Below are 18,229 nucleotides of genomic sequence, written 5' to 3' on the forward strand. Positions count from 1 at the left end.
AATCACGTCATCTTGGTTGAATAAAGACTACTCAATAATTGAAAACAATAATTCAAAAATAAAAAAAATAAAAAAATAAAAGATAAATCTTCTCTCCCAAGCCTTGAAGCTGCCTCCCTTGTGTTGTCTGTGTTCTGGAACCCTTCATCTGATGATAAAAAGCCTATTTATACGCCACAAATCTTCAAAAGATTGCATCCTTCGCGAATAAGAGTTTTCAAAAATAAAAAGTCTGCACGCCATCTCGCTCAAGCGGGCTCAAGGTGCGCTCGAGCGAGAGATCTTCTGTATATTTTTTTCTGTCCGTAATTCTCGCTCGAGCGGGCTCAAGGCTCGCTCGAGCGAGCAGTTTTCTGCCTCAAAACTCAAAAATTTCGCGACATGAACGGACCCCGTTCCAGGTCCGTGCCTGGGTCCGTGCCTATGTTTTTTCCAGCGCGCAGGTTTTTTGAAAAAATCATATCTCAAGTTCTAGTCGTCAGATCGAGCGAAAATTTGGACAGCAACTTCAAAACATCTTTAACTTCATTTTGAATGTTGAAGATCGGATTTTAATCTTTTTAAAATAAAATTGAATTTTTGACCAAGGCTGATCCGTAATTCATTCTTCAAAAATCCATTTTTCTACAAAATTAACCCGAAGAGTGAAATACACACACATGCACTAAAACACATAAAAATACATAAAAACAATATAAATGCATACGAATGCATGCAAAATAGACATAAAATAATGCACACAAAATGCGCTTATCAACCATGTTGACTTTGAGAGTGGGTCAAAGACCTAAAAGCCTAAGAAGAAAGTCGGTGTATTTTTTCTATATAAGAAAATGAAAGTCAGACGTGATGGAATAACGAACATAACAGAAAATCAAAATTTTCAACCTCTAGAAAAAAGAAAAGAGAGAATTCAGGGAGAAAGAACTGGGGCGCAGATTGTGACTGGAAAATTCAAAGTGTTAAAGTTTGAATTGAGTTTGTATCTAGCATTAGAGTTTTCTGGTCTGGTTCTGTAATAAGCTCTGGTTTGAGCTTGGTTTCATATCTTGTTCGTGATTAATAAAAGTGTTATGTTGTTCTCCCGTGGACGTAAGCAAATTTCTTGTCGAACCACGTAAATACTTGTGTTGTTTAATCGCTTTCGTGTGAGTTGATGTTTGATCTGTGTTGTGTGGTTTTTATTTGGGATTGTGTTCTTGTGTTTGCTGTGTGTGTGTGTTTGTCTGGTAAATCTCTGGACAATATTGAATTTATTTTGATTGATTCCTAACAAATTACCATCTTTTTCGGAAACTTGAACATGAAAAATGAGGAGTTTAAAAGCAGAAGTATTGGAGCTAATGTTTTTGTATAGAGTTCATTCAACTGTTTCTTTGGAGCTTATGGATGTGTGCGGGTAACCATTGAGAGCTGACTGGTTGACAACCACCATTATCCAGGTTGGCTCAATGCTCTCCGACGCCATATCCCCTTCTGTAAGGGTTCTTCTTTGGCACGAGACCAATGGAGTTGGGGAGAATCGAGATGGGCTAATAGCGAATAGAAATTGGTTCTTTGGGAAATTTGTATCCAATTGACTTCTAGGTATTTGACTTGTATTTGACTTCGTGAGACGGTCTCATTTGTCATAATTTATTTTGTGTCTCATCTATTAAAATTGACCAAAGAAAATGAGTAAAAAATAGACAAAACTTAACTTGAGATTGTCTCACAGTTATATTTTGTAAGATGGATCTCATATCTTACTCAATTCATAAAATAAAATATATTAATGTTTAAGTCAAATATATTATTATTCGTTATAAATATAGATGGTTCCACTTTTCTTGAGGACACGGAAGAAAGAAATAAAAAAGAAAATGAAAAAAGAGAAGAATGCAAGTATATTCCATCCAATGATTCCATCATCGTATCTTTGCTCAACTCGAGAACCTCAGCCACACGTAAAAATATTTAGTTTTTGGAGAGACGAAAACAATGGAAATGTAATCACTATCAAGTTTTTTTCCATCTCCCATCAATCATCAAAATTTAAATGGACGATGCAGGGTGGTATGTGTAGACCCCACCTACCCATGAGATGATGCCAACACCTTTTGACACGTAGCATATTGGCCGCACATTTCTAGTACACCAGCAGTCACTGCTATTTCTGTGTTTTATATTATGTGAAATTTGTCAAATATCTTCGCGGATTTTTGGCCACCTTCGACTCCGTGCAGATTCTTTATGGTTACCCCGTATTAGCTTTTGGTGAAAAGACGGGAAGAAAAGAAAATGGTGTATACGGTGTACAGCGTGCGGCTGCCTACTGTGCCATTGGTGGGCAGGCTGGGAGGCCGTGGATCGAGGTTTCTTGCTCATAAGAGGAACGCCCACTTCTCCTTTTGCATCAAGAATCAATCTCATTCATGTAATTTCTTCTCCTTTTCTTCTTTATTGTCAAAATTTATATTTTTACGTTAGATGCTACTTTAGAAGCCGGGATTTGTCTCAAATGTGGCAAGTCTTGTTTTGGATGCTTTTCTTTTCCAGTTTTATTTTTCACTTGAGTGGCAAGAAAGAGATTTTCTTGTCATGGAAGTGTGTTGGTGAATGTGTGATAGGCCTGAGATGGAGTTGGTTTCTGTTTAGGACTGTAATTTATATTGAATATTATCATAATCCAGTCAGGCGTTGTGTTTGACTCAGCTGATGTTTATTCGAAAATTAAGCTAATTTGGCATTTGCTTGAAGGGAACATTTTGACCGGAAAGTCATTGGAGTCTGGATCCCAATCGTCTATAGCGACTGCATCGGAGAATGTCCTTGTTCCTGAACTTTCAGATGATTCCCAGGCATGTCTGAAACTAAATGTGTCCCCGTTCCTCATCGAAATAATGCAAACCGCCCAAAAAATGTGAATGAATGAACCAAAAATAAAAAATATTTTGAAGAACACAAGTATTGTCATTGTAAAGAGGAAAATATGCTGATCACAGTCAAAGTTCAGCCAAATTACCCTATTTTTGAAACTTTTGAGATACAAGTGCATAATTTATCGTTCCATATAACACAAACACTATCATGGTCTCAATTTTCTGTTTAATTTGAAATCTAAAGTTGGTCGCATTTATGCTCGTTTTTGTTACTTCTCTGATCTCTTCACAGCAAGCAGGTTTTATCCCATTGTCCTGATTTAAATATGGAACTTTTGTTTGAATGCATATGTAAACTATCCAATGGCATCATATGACAAACTTAAGATAGGAATCTCTACATGGTCAAACTGAGTATATTTTGTAGAATTGAATCATGCCGAGGGAACTTCTAACAGTTGTGACATAGTGAATCAGAGGAGATCTAATGCTTCACAATAATTCTTTATTTTTTAAAAAAAAAAACTATTTTGTATTAAAAAATTATTATGAATACAAGAACTTTGTGGCGGAAGCTGGTGGAGAAAGCCACATTTTATATTTAAATATCGAGTAGAAACAAGCTCAAAGCAGGCATAATCTGTGGAAGTCATCTCATATTATTTTTTTAAGAAATGGACTTGGACCTAACTCCACCCCAAAAGCTAGCTCAAGGGGGAGGGTTGTCCTTATCTATATAAAGAACTCCCAGGAACTCTATCCAACCGATGTTGGACATATTTCAACAGGTGGGACATATTTCAACACACCCCCACACGTCCAAGAATGAACATTTGGAGTGTTTAAATATTAACGGGTGGTTGGGCAGCTCAATTATGGGCAGTGCAACAATAACAGTGGGCTTGATCTCTGATATCATGTTAAGAAATTGACTGAGACCTAATTCCACCCTAAAAGCTAGCTCAAGGAGGAAGTGTTGTCCTTGTCTATATAAAGAACTTCTTGGAACTCTATCCAACCGATGTAGGATATATCTCAACATATTTTAAGTGGGGCTAGCTTGTGACCTTTGTGCCAAGTCATTTGTCTTCCCGCATTTAGACCATAGTTGTTAGAGGCATGAGGAGCATTGGTATCTTAGAACCTAATTAGGCATTAAACTTTTGCTTTATTAGGTTTTTCTTATGCGTCTATAACGTATTGATTTGTTTGCTGACTATTAATATCTTTATGGCTGTCTTAAAGCAAAATGTGAAATGGAAATATCAATCCTCTTTGTTGATTTGGTTTCCTGTATGATTCTTTTTCCTAGATATCAGATGACGTGGGAAGTTTAGTGGTGGAAAATGTAATCAAAACTGAGGAAGAAGAAATTTTGATTGGGCTAAGAAATTCTAGCGAAGCCATTGAAGGGGAAGATTCTGCTTCTGTACAGCTGCTAGATGGAGATGGTGAAACGGAAGAAGGAACATCATATGCATCATTTGAAACAATAAGCAATGAATCTGCTAACATCAGAGAGAGGGCCATCCCTCCACCTGGAATTGGTCAGAGAATATATGAAATAGATCCATTCTTAAACAATCATCGCGGCCATCTTGATTATCGGTGAGATCTTGTGAACAAATTCTTTTTGAGAGGATTTGTTGGATAGATATAGATGTGAGTGGAAGATTGACTTCCCCTACTGTGTTCTGTATGTGCATGTTAGAGCAATTCACGATTTTCAATTTTCAGTAGAATTCGATACAGTTAACCATTGATTGTGGTAGACCCTGAATCTGCATTCATAAAGTGCATCTACTGGTTTGTTCCACTAAATTCTCTGTTCATCACAGTTATGGGCAGTATAAAAGATTGCGCCAAGCAATTGACGAGTATGAGGGCGGCTTGGAAAAGTTTTCTCGTGGTTATGAGAAATTTGGCTTTACGCGTAGGTAAACTGTTAATTCTTTAAACATTACTGGTTTGTCCTCATATTGCAATATAGAGTCTGTTATTGAGATAACCTTGGTTTGACTGATGCATGCATCTGATATTTGAAATTGTGTGAATCTTTGTTATTCGCATGTTACTAGGATAGCTGCTATTGAAAAGGGCTTTCATGCAAATTGATGATTTAAATTGTTTCTGATTGTTGACACCCGTTCATACAAATGGAAGGAATATGTCTGTTTTGGTGATACGATGAACAGAATAAGTAAAAGATGTTCTTCCTACTGCAATCATACAACTGTTTAGAAGGCAAACTTGCTAGATACTAAGGCTCTTCACAAACATTGTCCTAGCAACATGACAGAACTGCAGCAATCCAAATAATATCATTCTATTTTTTCTAACGTTTCCCATTATTTTATTTATTTCTGGAGAGGAAAGTGCATGTCAAGTGCTTGGAGGGATTTTATATGCCAAAAGTACTACATCTATAGGATAAATGGTTTGGCTTAGCTTATCTCAGCTTAGGCTAATTCGTCAGTAATTTCTTATTATTGGGAAAAAGACTGTTGATTCTTTGAAGAACTAAGGCCTTCATGAAATTATGAAATGTGTTTACAGTGACATTCTCAGCTCAGGCCTTCATGAACTAAGGCCTTCATGAAATTATGAAATGTGTTTACAGTGTTTGTACCGTTATATTCGACTATGGGAATTGGTAGTTCCTCTGGAAGTTTATCAACTCTTGGCCATGTAATGATCCTGTTCATGAATAATTTATACATTTGTTTGATTTGAAATTCACGTTCTTGGATATTGAAAAGCTAATTTCGTGTATTATATTTGACCAGTGAGACCGGCATCACTTACAGGGAGTGGGCTCCTGGGGCAAAGGTTAGCATTTTTTTAAGTGCCAGCATATATTTTATTCTTGACTCTATTAGCTTCTTTCAAACGAGTGCTTTCTCTTCAGGCTTTTACCATTTGATGGTAGTTTCTCCAATTGAGATTGTATTCTTTATAAGTTTCTGCCAGGCATTTGGCATTTGAAAATTTCTGTTGAAATAATTTTGCTGCTTATTAAGCACTGTATACTTGCCAAAGGTGTGAATCTGCATTTGACATGTGGCAAATGAGTTTGTTGCTTACAAAAGCAGCAATTACTGAAAAAGTTGGCATCTTGTTGGTTCAATTAATGGCTACTTATACTAACGACCGCATTTGGCATTTGCCTCAACAACTAATTTTCTTGACCATTGAACTGTATGCGCTGTTAGAACTGATCAAGCAATGATGATATTTTTGGGTTATCGATGTTCTCGATGGAGATCTTGTTTTAATGGCAGAAAACTCAATTTTGTTGTGTGTCAACTTACTTCTCAATACACTTGCAGTGGGCAACACTTATTGGAGATTTCAACAATTGGAACCCTAATGCTGATACTATGACTCGAGTAAGCATTTTTTCATTTTTATGAATATCACAGACTTTTGCATATCTTGACTTTCTGTTTGGCTTGTTGATGAAAAGTGAGGTTTTCTCGCACCTTTTCAATGTGATTTTCCAGGTTTGAGATGTATATGTAACTACATCCTTTATTTTAATTTATTGGCTTAGCTTCCGCTAGAGTGGCAATCTATGACTTGGTTCATGTTATTTTATTTTTGTTATTTCTTGCTGATATGATACTATACTTGGGATCCCATTGTATTCTCTCCTGGCATTTACATATCTTTCCTTCATATAATATCTATGTTCATAGTGATCTCCACTATCCATTTCCTTTAAACTTATGGAAAGTTTTAACAGGATGAATTTGGCGTTTGGGAGGTCTTTTTGCCAAACAATGCAGATGGTTCTCCTGCTATCCCCCATGGTTCCAAAGTGAAGGTAATTGGCATTGGGTGCTCATGTTTAAATTTCAGCTCGTAAACACCCCTGTAAAATGATGTGAAGTGATTAGACATGACAAGATTAGAAAATAAACTTGTTCTTTTACTTATTACTCTAGAATGATCGTGCTTGAGGAACTAAGAAGAATCATAAGTAAAGAGGCTTTGTTTTACAGCTTGTTTATGAAGAATTTTGACTCTTTAATTTCAATATTTTCATGTTCGTACTTGGTTACTGACTTGGTAAGTATTTATAAAAGTCATTCTTGTTTTGCTTCCGATAATGATCTTTGTTTATCCCAAATGAAGATTCGTATGGAGACTCCGTCTGGCATCAAGGATTCTATTCCTGCTTGGATTAAATTCTCTTTTCAGGCTCCTGGGGAAATTCCATATAACGGAATATACTATGATCCACCAGAAGAGGTATCCATAGTGTACATCTGCATCGGCATTCTTGACTTTACATTAAATTGTTTTCGAACTCTGGGCGCAAGGGTCACAATTCACATAGCGATTCCAGATGTTGATTATGCATCTGTAAATTTAGGAAATGGAGAGGAAAAAATCTCCATTCTTGGAAATTTTCAATGGTTCTAGTTACTTCTTAGTTAACATGGCTGTTTACCTTCTATGGTTATCAATCAATGAATCTCTTTTGTGATAATTTTGCAGGAGAAGTATGTTTTCAAGCATCCTCGACCAAATAAACCAAAGTCCCTCAGAATATATGAGTCTCATGTTGGAATGAGTAGTCCGGTGTGCATCTTTTCTCTCAAGTAATTTTTGAAATTCATTGTTTATAATTACCTACATTGTTCTTGCTGAATGCATTTCTTTATCTGATTTTTGAAAATTAGATACATCTCCTTTGACACCTAAAAAGTAAAAGGCGTGATTGAAAAAATAGACGGTTGTATCTGATCTTGTTCAAGAGAATTAAGAATGAAAATGGATGAATTAGAATTATCCTTTTGGATCTTTATTGACTGACATTTAAAATTGGGGTTCGGATTTTAATGTTATTTATTACCGAAACCGAGAAAATTTTATAATGTTTGAGCCTGGAAGAATGTAGCTACAATGATGGTGCTTGTAGTGCACAAGAAAATGTACATCATGAAGGTCACTTATAAATCGCCGTGTAGATTCGAATGATCATGGGTTCATGGTTTTGTCTCATTCTCTCGAGTGTGTAGAAATGATATCATATGGTATTGTTAAAATATGTCTCACATCGGTTGGATAGAGTTCCTGTGAGTTCAATATATGATAGAGGTGGCAAAAATGAACCCAACCCGTCAACCCGATACGAGTCGGCTCGAAAAATATCAGGTTTTTGGGTTCGGTTGACTCGAAAGCTAACCCAAAAAATTTAATTGGGTTCAGTTTGGGTTCGGGTCAACCCGGGTTAATCCGAGATGACCCGAAATTTTTTTATTATTATTATTTTTATACAAAATTAAGAAAAATTTGCTACATTTTTATTATTGTATGTTTGGAAAAAATTTATTGTGTATTGATATAATAAATTTTCGTCATTGAAGGTTTATTTTGAACAATTTTAATTTTTTAAAATAATTTTTTATTTTTTCTAGTAACTATACTTTAAATTTTCTATAACTAGACTTTCAAATTTAAATTATATATAAGCTTAGATTATGTTATTATGTGTTTAAATTAAATATTACTATTATTATTGTGTGTTTTGAATTTTTATTTAATTATTTTGTTAAAAAATAAAAAAAAAAAAGTCGGGTTGGTTCGGGTTAGTCGGGTTTAGGTTGGCCATTTTCTATTTGATTCGGGTTTGGGTTTGGGTCGGGGCAGGTTGATGAATTTTTTTTAAAAAAAATCATCAACCCAACCCGACCTGAACCCACCCGACCCACCCGAATTGGCACCCCTAATATATGGTCTAGGACAACCCTCCTCCCTTGAGCTAGCTTTTGGGGTTGAGTTAGGTCCACATCATTTTTTTAACATGGTATCAGAGCCCAGACCCGCCATATTTATTGGATTGCCCATAATTAGGTTGCCCACAGTTGGACCACCAGTTAATATCTTCACGCGCTTCAGATGTACATTCATGGGCGTGTGAGGATGTGTTGAAATATGTCCCACATCGGTTGGATAGAGTTCCTGGGAGTTCAATATATGGTCTTGGACAACCCTTCCTGTCACTCCCCGCTTTCAGGCTGGTGACATCGGCCTTGCTTTCAAATAAAATTCGAAAACAACCAGCGTCTTAGTACACAATTTAACTAAAACCAGTATATTTCATAAATAAAATCCAGAATAAATCGTCTGTACAACTCAAAATTCCAAAAAAAAACAGAATAAACATTCGAAAGCGTCTTACAACTTAAAATTCAGAATAATAAGGGGTGAGCGATCTGAGTGTCGCTCAGCAAGTGAGGGCGGATCGATCATACGAGCAAAATACATTTATGGATATATTCATTTGAGAAAACTCATACTTGGGTTTCAAGCATGGCATAATTCAAAACATATTCATCTCATAGCATGTCTCATCATAGAATAGCATAAACATCATATCAAAATTGACATGACTTAACATAATTTGGCCAGACGCTGAAATTCATCTCCTTATTCGTGGCTAACTAATCAGTCTCCTATATATAATTGCTCTAAGGGGTTAGGCCATTGGTCCGGTTATTATCGTCCATCGCATCAGAGCCTTAACATAACATGGTTTGGAAATTTCTTTTCCACTCCTAATCCGAGTCATAACAGTATCAAAACACACTTTTAACAAAATCGTATCACGAATTGGAGTTACATAACAAGGATTTCAAAATATATATGATGAACGATCGAAAATTCAGTCAACTTGCAGAAAGGTAATAGACATATTGAACCGTCGGATCAACATGGAATTTGGTCTGGACATTCCTAAGGACGTTATCTAAATCGTGAACGGTGGAGATCTGGTTTCGACGTCGTTTGGATTCGTTTATATTTTATGGTCCACGAACAGAAGCTGCTTCTTTCCCAAGTAGAATCTGTGCAGATTTATTGCGAAAATCGTATAAAAAGTTCTAGCCGTTGGATTTGGCTGAAATTTTAACTGCATATTGATAACATCTTATGCCATAATCTAGACGGTGGAGATCAGATTCTGACCTCATTAGCATCGCCGATAACTTCTGGGTCAAGGCTGCTTTTTCGAACTTATGAAATCTCTGCAGCGTTTCGCCTACTCTTCCCTCTTGTCTCACACGAAATTTGAGAGAAATTGTGGTGTGATTTTTATGAGGGTTTGAGAGTCTATTTATAGGCACCAATAGTAGTCAAGATCAACTAGGATACCTAGGTTTCAAAATTTGAATAGGACTTTATGTCCAAGATTTGATTTCTTCAAGATCTCAGATAACTTGATATGCTTAATCTACTTATCTCGATATGCAAACTTCTAATATTCTTGATATTAATTTATCTTGGTACAATCATCTTCAAGATTTTAATATCTTCTAGCCTTAAAAATCCGGGGTTTTACGCTTCTCCCTTGAACAGTTTTGGGGTTGAGTTAGGTGCAAGTCCAATTTTTTAAATGAAATCAGAGCCCAGGTGGGTATGTGTTGGACTACCCATAGTTAGGCCACCCGTCCCATGGTTGGGCCACATGTTAATATCTCCACGAATCAGAGCCGAGGCCCACCGTATGTGTTGGACTACCCATAGTTGGGCCACCCGTCCCACAGTTGGGCCATCTGTTAATGTCTCCACGCTCTAGTCGTTTCATTCCTAGGCGTGAGAGAGGTGTATTGGTATGCTATTTGTGTGCCACATCGGTTGGGTAAATATCCTGTGAGTTCAATATATGGTCTTGGACAACCCTCGCTCTTGATCAAACTTTTGGGATTGAGTTAGGTCCAAGTCCATTTCTTAACAGATATTATGGTTTTTCAATTTTTTTTGAGAAGATGGTTACTGTTGTGCTGTTGCATTCTAAAAACGGTGATACCTCTTTACTCCTTAGCAGAAATGTGAGGAAGGATGTTTTTCTCAAATGGCATTACCCGGTAGAATTTGCAACCAACATCTGAAATGAATCCAGTTTATGGTGCCTAATAAAGATAGTCTCTTGCTTTTGAGTAACCTGCATCGCTGGAGGTTCTTTAAGGTTTTATGTTTTATGATTACATCTGATGGATGCTTTTAGTAGCAGTTCACCGTTCTTTTGTTAAGAATAATTTGAGATGCTGATAGGTCTATACAATCACTCTGAGGCTGCAATATTCATTTGTATCTTGACCTTTATTGCAGGAGCCCATTATCAATACATATGCCAGCTTCAGAGATGATGTGCTACCCCGCATCAAGAAACTTGGTTATAATGCAGTTCAGATAATGGCAATTCAAGAGCATTCATATTATGCCAGTTTTGGGTGCTTTGCTGAACCTTAATTTATATATATTTTTTTTAGGCGAAACCTTAATTTATATGTTGCTTACCTCATAATTCATAAATGCATTCCAATGCTCATAAACTTTTTGTGAACTTCACTTTTTATTCTCCTTTTGACTTCCGATAAGTTTTAATAACGACTGTTGTGCCTCAGCTACCATGTAACAAACTTCTTTGCACCAAGTAGCCGTTTTGGGACTCCTGAGGAACTCAAGTCTTTGATAGATAAAGCTCATGAGTTGGGATTGCTTGTCCTCATGGATATTGTGCACAGGTACAAAATGAAATCTACCTGGCAACATATTTGTGTAAGCTAAGCATGAACCTTCTCATAGCTAGGCAAAGTTTATTCGGTTTGATTCAATTTCTGGTCACCCCTATTTATGATTGCAAACTCCCATGCCAGAGTTTATTAGTTTACGTGTGATCAAGATGTTTGTTCTATTTTAGTTATGTAAAATTATTCTCCGAAGCTGTGACTGTTGGATGGTGAGCATTTTTCGTTTTGTTTTCTTTTCAAATCCTGCTCCCACCCCTCTACTTTTGTAGACTGAATATTGTTCTTTGAAAGGATTGGATACTTCATACTTGTAACTACAACAACAGCTTTTCCTGATGTTCAAGTTTTTGGAGTTGTTAAATGCCCCAGGTACTGTGAGCAGCACTGGTGTCATGGGCCTTTCATGCAAGCTAAGCATGAACCTTCTCATAGCTAGGCACCTTGTTTTTAACCATGCGTTGCAATTATCTTCTAGACAAAATAATTTTCAACGAATCTCAGTTTATGATTTTTGTATCAATTAATTACTGTTTGATTTGTACCTTTTTTTTTGGTTAAAATACTTATGTGAGAATTTAGATCATCTCTGTTTCTTCTTTTTTTGGTTTTTCTTCTTTATTTTACTGGTATTTATGATTCTTTTACTTTAATTTATCTGTATTGGCCTCAATTTCAAAATTATTTCTTCTTCCCATCCTGTTTTCACTGAAAATTTTCAATCCATGCAGTCATGCATCCAATAACACTTTGGATGGACTGAACATGTTTGACGGCACTGATGCTTGTTACTTTCACTCTGGAGCACGTGGATATCACTGGGTTTGGGACTCTCGACTTTTTAATTATGGACACTGGGAAGTATGTATGGTCTTGAAATTCGGAAGTTATCGAATATGTTTTTTTCTTCTTTAGCCTTTTCTGCAATATTGTGACAGTGAAGGTGTCAATTATGAGTTTAATTGTAGGTTTTAAGGTTTCTTCTATCGAACGCAAGATGGTGGCTAGATGAGTACAAGTTTGATGGTTTCAGATTTGATGGTGTGACATCAATGATGTATACTCACCATGGTTTGCAGGTAAAATATCTAATGTTTCCAGTAAGACCCTGGCACGTTGCTAGTCCTAGTTAATTGGACGAATGGACCTGATGACATGATTGATAGTTTATGATAATAAATATGATATTGTTCTTATATTTGAACACAAAACATTGAAATATATTGTTGCTCTACTCTGTTTCATCAGTTTGACTATATTACAGTATGTAAAAGAATAGCACAAATTCAAGCTTTTTCTTGGTAAAATGTTGCTTTCCTTTTTTCAAAAAAATTACTAGTTGATGTACTTGTTTTTGGTTTGTTTAGTGTCCTTCCATATTCCTTTGAACCATGATTAACTATCTGTTATATTTTTTAATTTTCAAATTTGCATTGCTATCTTAGTCTGGTAGCTGTTTTTCATAGATAAATTTATAATGTTTTTTTCTCTTGAAAGGTAGGAAACCATTAGTGACTTCTACATAAACCAAGCCTAAAAAGGCGATTAAGATGGAACTTAATTAGAGAAAGACATCTTTAAATTTTTGGGCTGATTTTGACATCATGGTGATGTAACATTTAATCAGACATTTATGCATAATGCATTTGTTCAAGTCTTGCATCAGATATCTTGACAAATAAATTTGGCTTCTAATAGGTGGCATTTACTGGCAATTATAATGAGTACTTCGGAGTTGCTACAGATGTTGATGCAGTGGCTTATTTGATGCTTGCTAATGATCTCATTCATGGACTTTTTCCTAATGCCATAACCATTGGTGAAGACGTATGCCTCTATTATCATCTAAAACATCAAATTCTGGATCCCATATGTTCTGATCTTAATTTTTCTCTTTTCCTCATATCCACCAACAGTGAGTGGAAATAAACCAGTGAAGAAAAGTTACTTTACCCATAGGCCCACTAATTCTCTTAAATTTTTTTATATTATCAGAGTATTTCTAACTTTACACATAAGCTAATTAATGAAATTTTGTTGCATGTGTAAGTTTCGACCTTTAGATTTTTTAACTCATTACTCTAGACCACCCAGGATTATCCAGAAGTTTTGCCATATGGAAAATAAGAACTTTGGAGGGTACCTTATGCCCCAAGTTGGTACATATACTTGTGCATCAACCTACCAATGGTTAGTACTTTTGGTTATTTTAAGTTAATAGTAAAAAAAAAATACTTTTCTTCATTCAATAAAATTTTATAAGAAAAATATTTGAAGTAAATTTATGTAATATGTATAACCACGTGTCCCTTATGTGTCACATTCCCAAATTCTCAATTGTCTTATTTTATTTCTTTGTCCTTCTAAATTTATAAAAATAACAATATAAGATAATTATTTGAAATTTTATTGTTAGTAGTAATTACAGAAATAATTAATCATATTGAAAAAACTGTAAGGTCGAGTGTTTGCCACTTTACCAAAAATTATAGCTGGTGGTAACGGTGTAGCTCAAATTTTTTTAAATTATACAGCAGCTCAAACACAACGTTTCGATTGTACTACGTAGGGACAATTATTGCCCCCAACAAAATCCATGTGCGCAGATGACCAGATGCAAGGATTGCCAGTTCAAAATATGTAGCGAATCTATCATATCTATCATGTAGATTTTGATTGTGTTAATCTAAATTGGCTGTAACTGTTGATGCTTCTGATCCATGCATGAAACAACTACTTCCCATCTCATGACAGTATTTCATGTAATGGCAGGTCAGTGGCATGCCAACTTTCTGTATTCCCATACAAGATGGTGGTGTTGGTTTTGATTATCGTCTTCATATGGCAGTCGCTGATAAGTGGGTTGAGATTCTCAAGTATGTTTCCTTTAATTCTTGTTCTTTATTTTTTTCCCTTTTCCATTTTTATGCTTTTCTGTTTTCTGCCAGTGCTGGTGATATGTTCATGGATGTTGTAAAATGATGAGATTTGAGTAGCATTAAAAATAATAAAACTATTAAACAGCTAAACTTTTTCTGTTGATTACCAAGTTTCAATCTCTGAGGTTCATCTGTCGCAGTACATATTTTTTCCATTTCCTAAGAAAGTTCTTTTTCTAAAAATATTTGTTTTTCCTGGACGAAGATTTCCACAAGTTTGAACTTTTTCTATATTCTAGTCGTGTATTTCTCTTTTCCTCATGCAATTTTATGCAGGAAAAGAGACGAGCATTGGAAAATGGGGGATATTGTGAACTCTCTTACTAACCGAAGGTGGTTGGAAAAGTGTGTCGTGTATGCAGAAAGTCATGACCAAGCACTGGTTGGCGATAAAACTATTGCTTTCTGGTTGATGGATAAGGTTGTAGATTATCATTTTCTTGTGCTTGCCTCTAATCTTTCTATACTTAGTTATTCAGGAAATGAAGAGCTTGATGCTGAAAGTATATAAGATTTAAAAATAAAAATAAAAAAAATTTAGAAAAAAGGTATATAAGATTTATGAATCATTCCCAATTAAATCTCGTTCCTTCTAAAAAAAACTAGGTATATTGTTGCCACAGCCTCAAAATACATGCAGGGAACAGACAGTTTCTTTGTTTGTCTATGACCATCTTTTTGTTGTGGTCAATTCTTTTTGCCAAAATTCAAGGAAGAACAGTGTTATTGGGCCTACTCTTATGTAGGATAACACGGTCTTCTCTATTTCTTTAAAAGAATCTCGAGAAATTATATATGTCATTTTTTAGTCGCAACCATAAAGTTTTTTGAAATAAAATTTTCTTCGTCATTTTTTTCTTTTAGGCTCATTATCTGCATAAAAGTCTCTAATTTCAATGTATTATGTAATTGATAAGATATATTTCTAGGGATCAATTGATGATATTCATTTTCTAGAATAAAGAGACCATGATTTTATCTTATCCAATATCTATGTTGATTGGTTTTTTTATCTTCCTGTTTTCCTACATTACTGATGTTATATATATTTTCGCATCTTGTTTCGAGGAATTGATTAGTCGATTTCTTCGGTTTTTAAACATGAACTTTCAGAAAAACATGAGATAATAATAAACTTCATTCTGAATTTTATGTACCATCATATTTTAAACCTACGTCTCAGGATATGTATGACTGCATGGCTTTGGATAAACCATCTACTCCAACAGTTGATCGTGGAATAGCATTGCATAAGATGATTAGGCTTGTTACAATGGGATTGGGAGGAGAAGGATACCTAAATTTCATGGGAAATGAATTTGGACATTCAGGTAAGTAAGTGTATATGGTTATGTCCATCTGTGGAATTGAGTAATAACACTATGATTTCTAATTTTATTTTGTTTTTCATTGGCATGCACATCCATATCATTGACAGTTTTACTTTTTGATCAGAGTGGATAGATTTTCCCAGAGATGATCAACTTCTTCCAGATGGCCGATTCATTCGTGGAAATGGCAACAGTTATGACAAGTGCCGGCGTAGATTTGATCTGGTAACTTTTGGTCCAACTTGTACTAGTGACTTTGACGCCTGCCTCCTTTTCATGAATATTCTGCCAGACATTATTCCAATGATTGATATCTATTAGATATTGAGATGAACTCATATCTGGAAGACTTTATCATGGTAATTTAAATGCGTGAAATTCTGGGAAGGCTTAGATTGTCTCATGTGACGAGGTGGGGAAAGGCCGATGCCCCTGTTAGAAGACTTAACGTAGGCGGATTCAATTCATGCACATACATAGGAATGATTTCTAGTGGGAAGAAATGCTGAAAAGTTACAAAACAATTCTGTGTCACTTAGAACTAACACGAAACAAATTGATTTTTTTACCCATGGTTATCCTTTTGAATTGTAATAGTCTTTTAAACAATTTGCCTTGATAAGCATTGTGATGAAGAAGGAATAACTTATTGGTGACAGCAGTATTGGGAATAGTGACTTAATAAACAACTCAAGAAGCATTTCACCGTAAAAAGTTTCTAGGATGCCTGAAAGTTACACAGATCGTCAACACTTTGATGTACAGAAGTGACATACAAAATCATAATTTCTTCCTTGGGAGAGTAAAAATATGATGTTTCTATCCTGTTAATTTTCCAGCTGACTTCTGCTTTTCTCAATCCAGTGAATTAAAGATTCCATCCCATAAATTTAGGCCCTAGTGTATCTTGGTGCTCTAAATAATGTATAGGAATAACTATTTGACCAAAGAAATTTTTTTTGAATGCTACTGTATATTATTTTTTTCGAAAAAACCTTTTCACTGATATAAAATGGTATTTTGATTTTCTGAACTTAATGGTGGATATTCTGACTTGATTTCGATTGAGCAGGGAGATGCAAATTATTTGAGATATAGTGGAATGCAGGAGTTTGATCGTGCAATGCAGCATCTTGAAGAAGCACACGGTGTAAGAAGTCCTTACACTGAATATATTGAATTCCAAAAAGACACTGATCTAGTCCACTCATTTATTTACCTTTACTTGTACATATGTTTGTTCGTATAGTTCATGACTTCAGAACATCAATACATATCAAGGAAACATGAAGGAGATAAGGTGATTGTATTCGAAAAGGGGGAGTTGATATTCGTATTCAATTTTCATTGGACTAATAGTTATTCAGATTATCGGGTAGGATGCTTAAATCCAGGAAAATATAAGGTATGTTTATAAAATAGCACTTTTATGTTGGAAGGTGGTGGGACCCGTATGTTATTCTGTACTTCAATCATGCTACATTTGGCAGGTAGTTCTGGACTCAGACGGCCCACTATTTGGAGGCTTTGGTAGAATCAGTCACACCGCCGAGTATTTTACCTCTGTAAGCTTGCCGATACTTGAATCTTGATATATTAAAATAATTTGAAAGACCAACTCTTGATCAAAATTTGAGAATTAATATCATTAGTTGTTACCTGTGAATATCAATAAATTTTTCTATTCGAATTGATGATCTTAACAGGAATGGGGACATGATGACCGGCCTCGTTCTTTCTTGATCTACGCACCATCTAGAACAGCAGTGGTTTACGCCTTAGAAAGAAATGAAGTGGAAGCTGTCGATATATGAACTCTTATTCAAATTCAGTTTCGTGAGTTAAAGGGTTGAGTCATAGACGCATATAGAATTTCAGTAGTCCACAAAAAAGTGTATTGACAACATGGAGGATAGTGGCAGCAGGTATGTAAAATCCTCGAGTTGATGGAACTGAGAGATGTGATAACGACAAGTTAATTTGCATCGGCACGAATTTGAACTCTAAATCATTTAACTGTACATTAGCGCAAGTTTTGATCTTGCTTCAAGTTCTGTCATCATCTAGATCCAGAAAGGAGATTATGTATCTACTTATCCTATTATGTAATGCACGCAAAGTATATGGAATCCAATTACTATGGGTTTACTCTGTAAATTATTACCAGTTGGCTATGAAATTTCGGAGTTATTACTGACGGGTTGAAATGTGCTATTGCTTTGTCGACTGATTACTCTTTCAAGCAGAGCATCATGTTTGCGTGCATATGCTCGGAGATTAAATGTTTTCTGAGTTACCATTGTGAATCCAGTCGAATCTATACCAGGGAATGGATTATGGTTCTTCATCTCACAGCATGAATAACGAAACTTGTTTCTACAGATAAGGTTGTAAATATCGTCAATGACTCCTACCGGGCAATTCGTGCAGTAAATTCCGGGGGCATAACTGTTTTAAGTGATACTTTACAGGTCTACATCTGTTATTCTTCAAGCAATCATGTCGCACCTGACCTACCCCCGCCCTTGATATACCTGATGGGTTCTGCAGTTAACTGTGTC

General features: G+C 35.5%; 1 protein-coding gene across 1 annotated transcript; it reads left to right on the top strand.

The window, feature by feature from the left end:
- The first annotated feature begins 1,946 nt into the window (after positions 1-1,946).
- Positions 1,947-17,875, top strand: LOC140893307 (1,4-alpha-glucan-branching enzyme 1, chloroplastic/amyloplastic-like). Its single transcript, XM_073302363.1, has 22 exons — positions 1,947-2,416; positions 2,740-2,840; positions 4,174-4,469; positions 4,700-4,798; positions 5,648-5,690; positions 6,191-6,250; positions 6,607-6,687; positions 6,999-7,115; positions 7,365-7,448; positions 10,980-11,101; positions 11,276-11,395; positions 12,130-12,259; positions 12,367-12,477; positions 13,097-13,225; positions 14,171-14,274; positions 14,614-14,758; positions 15,521-15,668; positions 15,793-15,893; positions 16,741-16,818; positions 16,918-17,073; positions 17,159-17,233; positions 17,375-17,875. Exons 1-22 carry the CDS (start codon positions 2,281-2,283, stop codon positions 17,480-17,482), a joined length of 2,544 nt encoding a protein of 847 aa, XP_073158464.1. The 5' UTR covers positions 1,947-2,280; the 3' UTR covers positions 17,483-17,875.
- The last annotated feature ends 354 nt before the right edge of the window (positions 17,876-18,229 follow it).

This window comes from Henckelia pumila, chromosome 3 (genome assembly GCF_033568475.1).
Source record: "Henckelia pumila isolate YLH828 chromosome 3, ASM3356847v2, whole genome shotgun sequence".
Classification (NCBI taxonomy): domain Eukaryota; kingdom Viridiplantae; phylum Streptophyta; class Magnoliopsida; order Lamiales; family Gesneriaceae; genus Henckelia; species Henckelia pumila.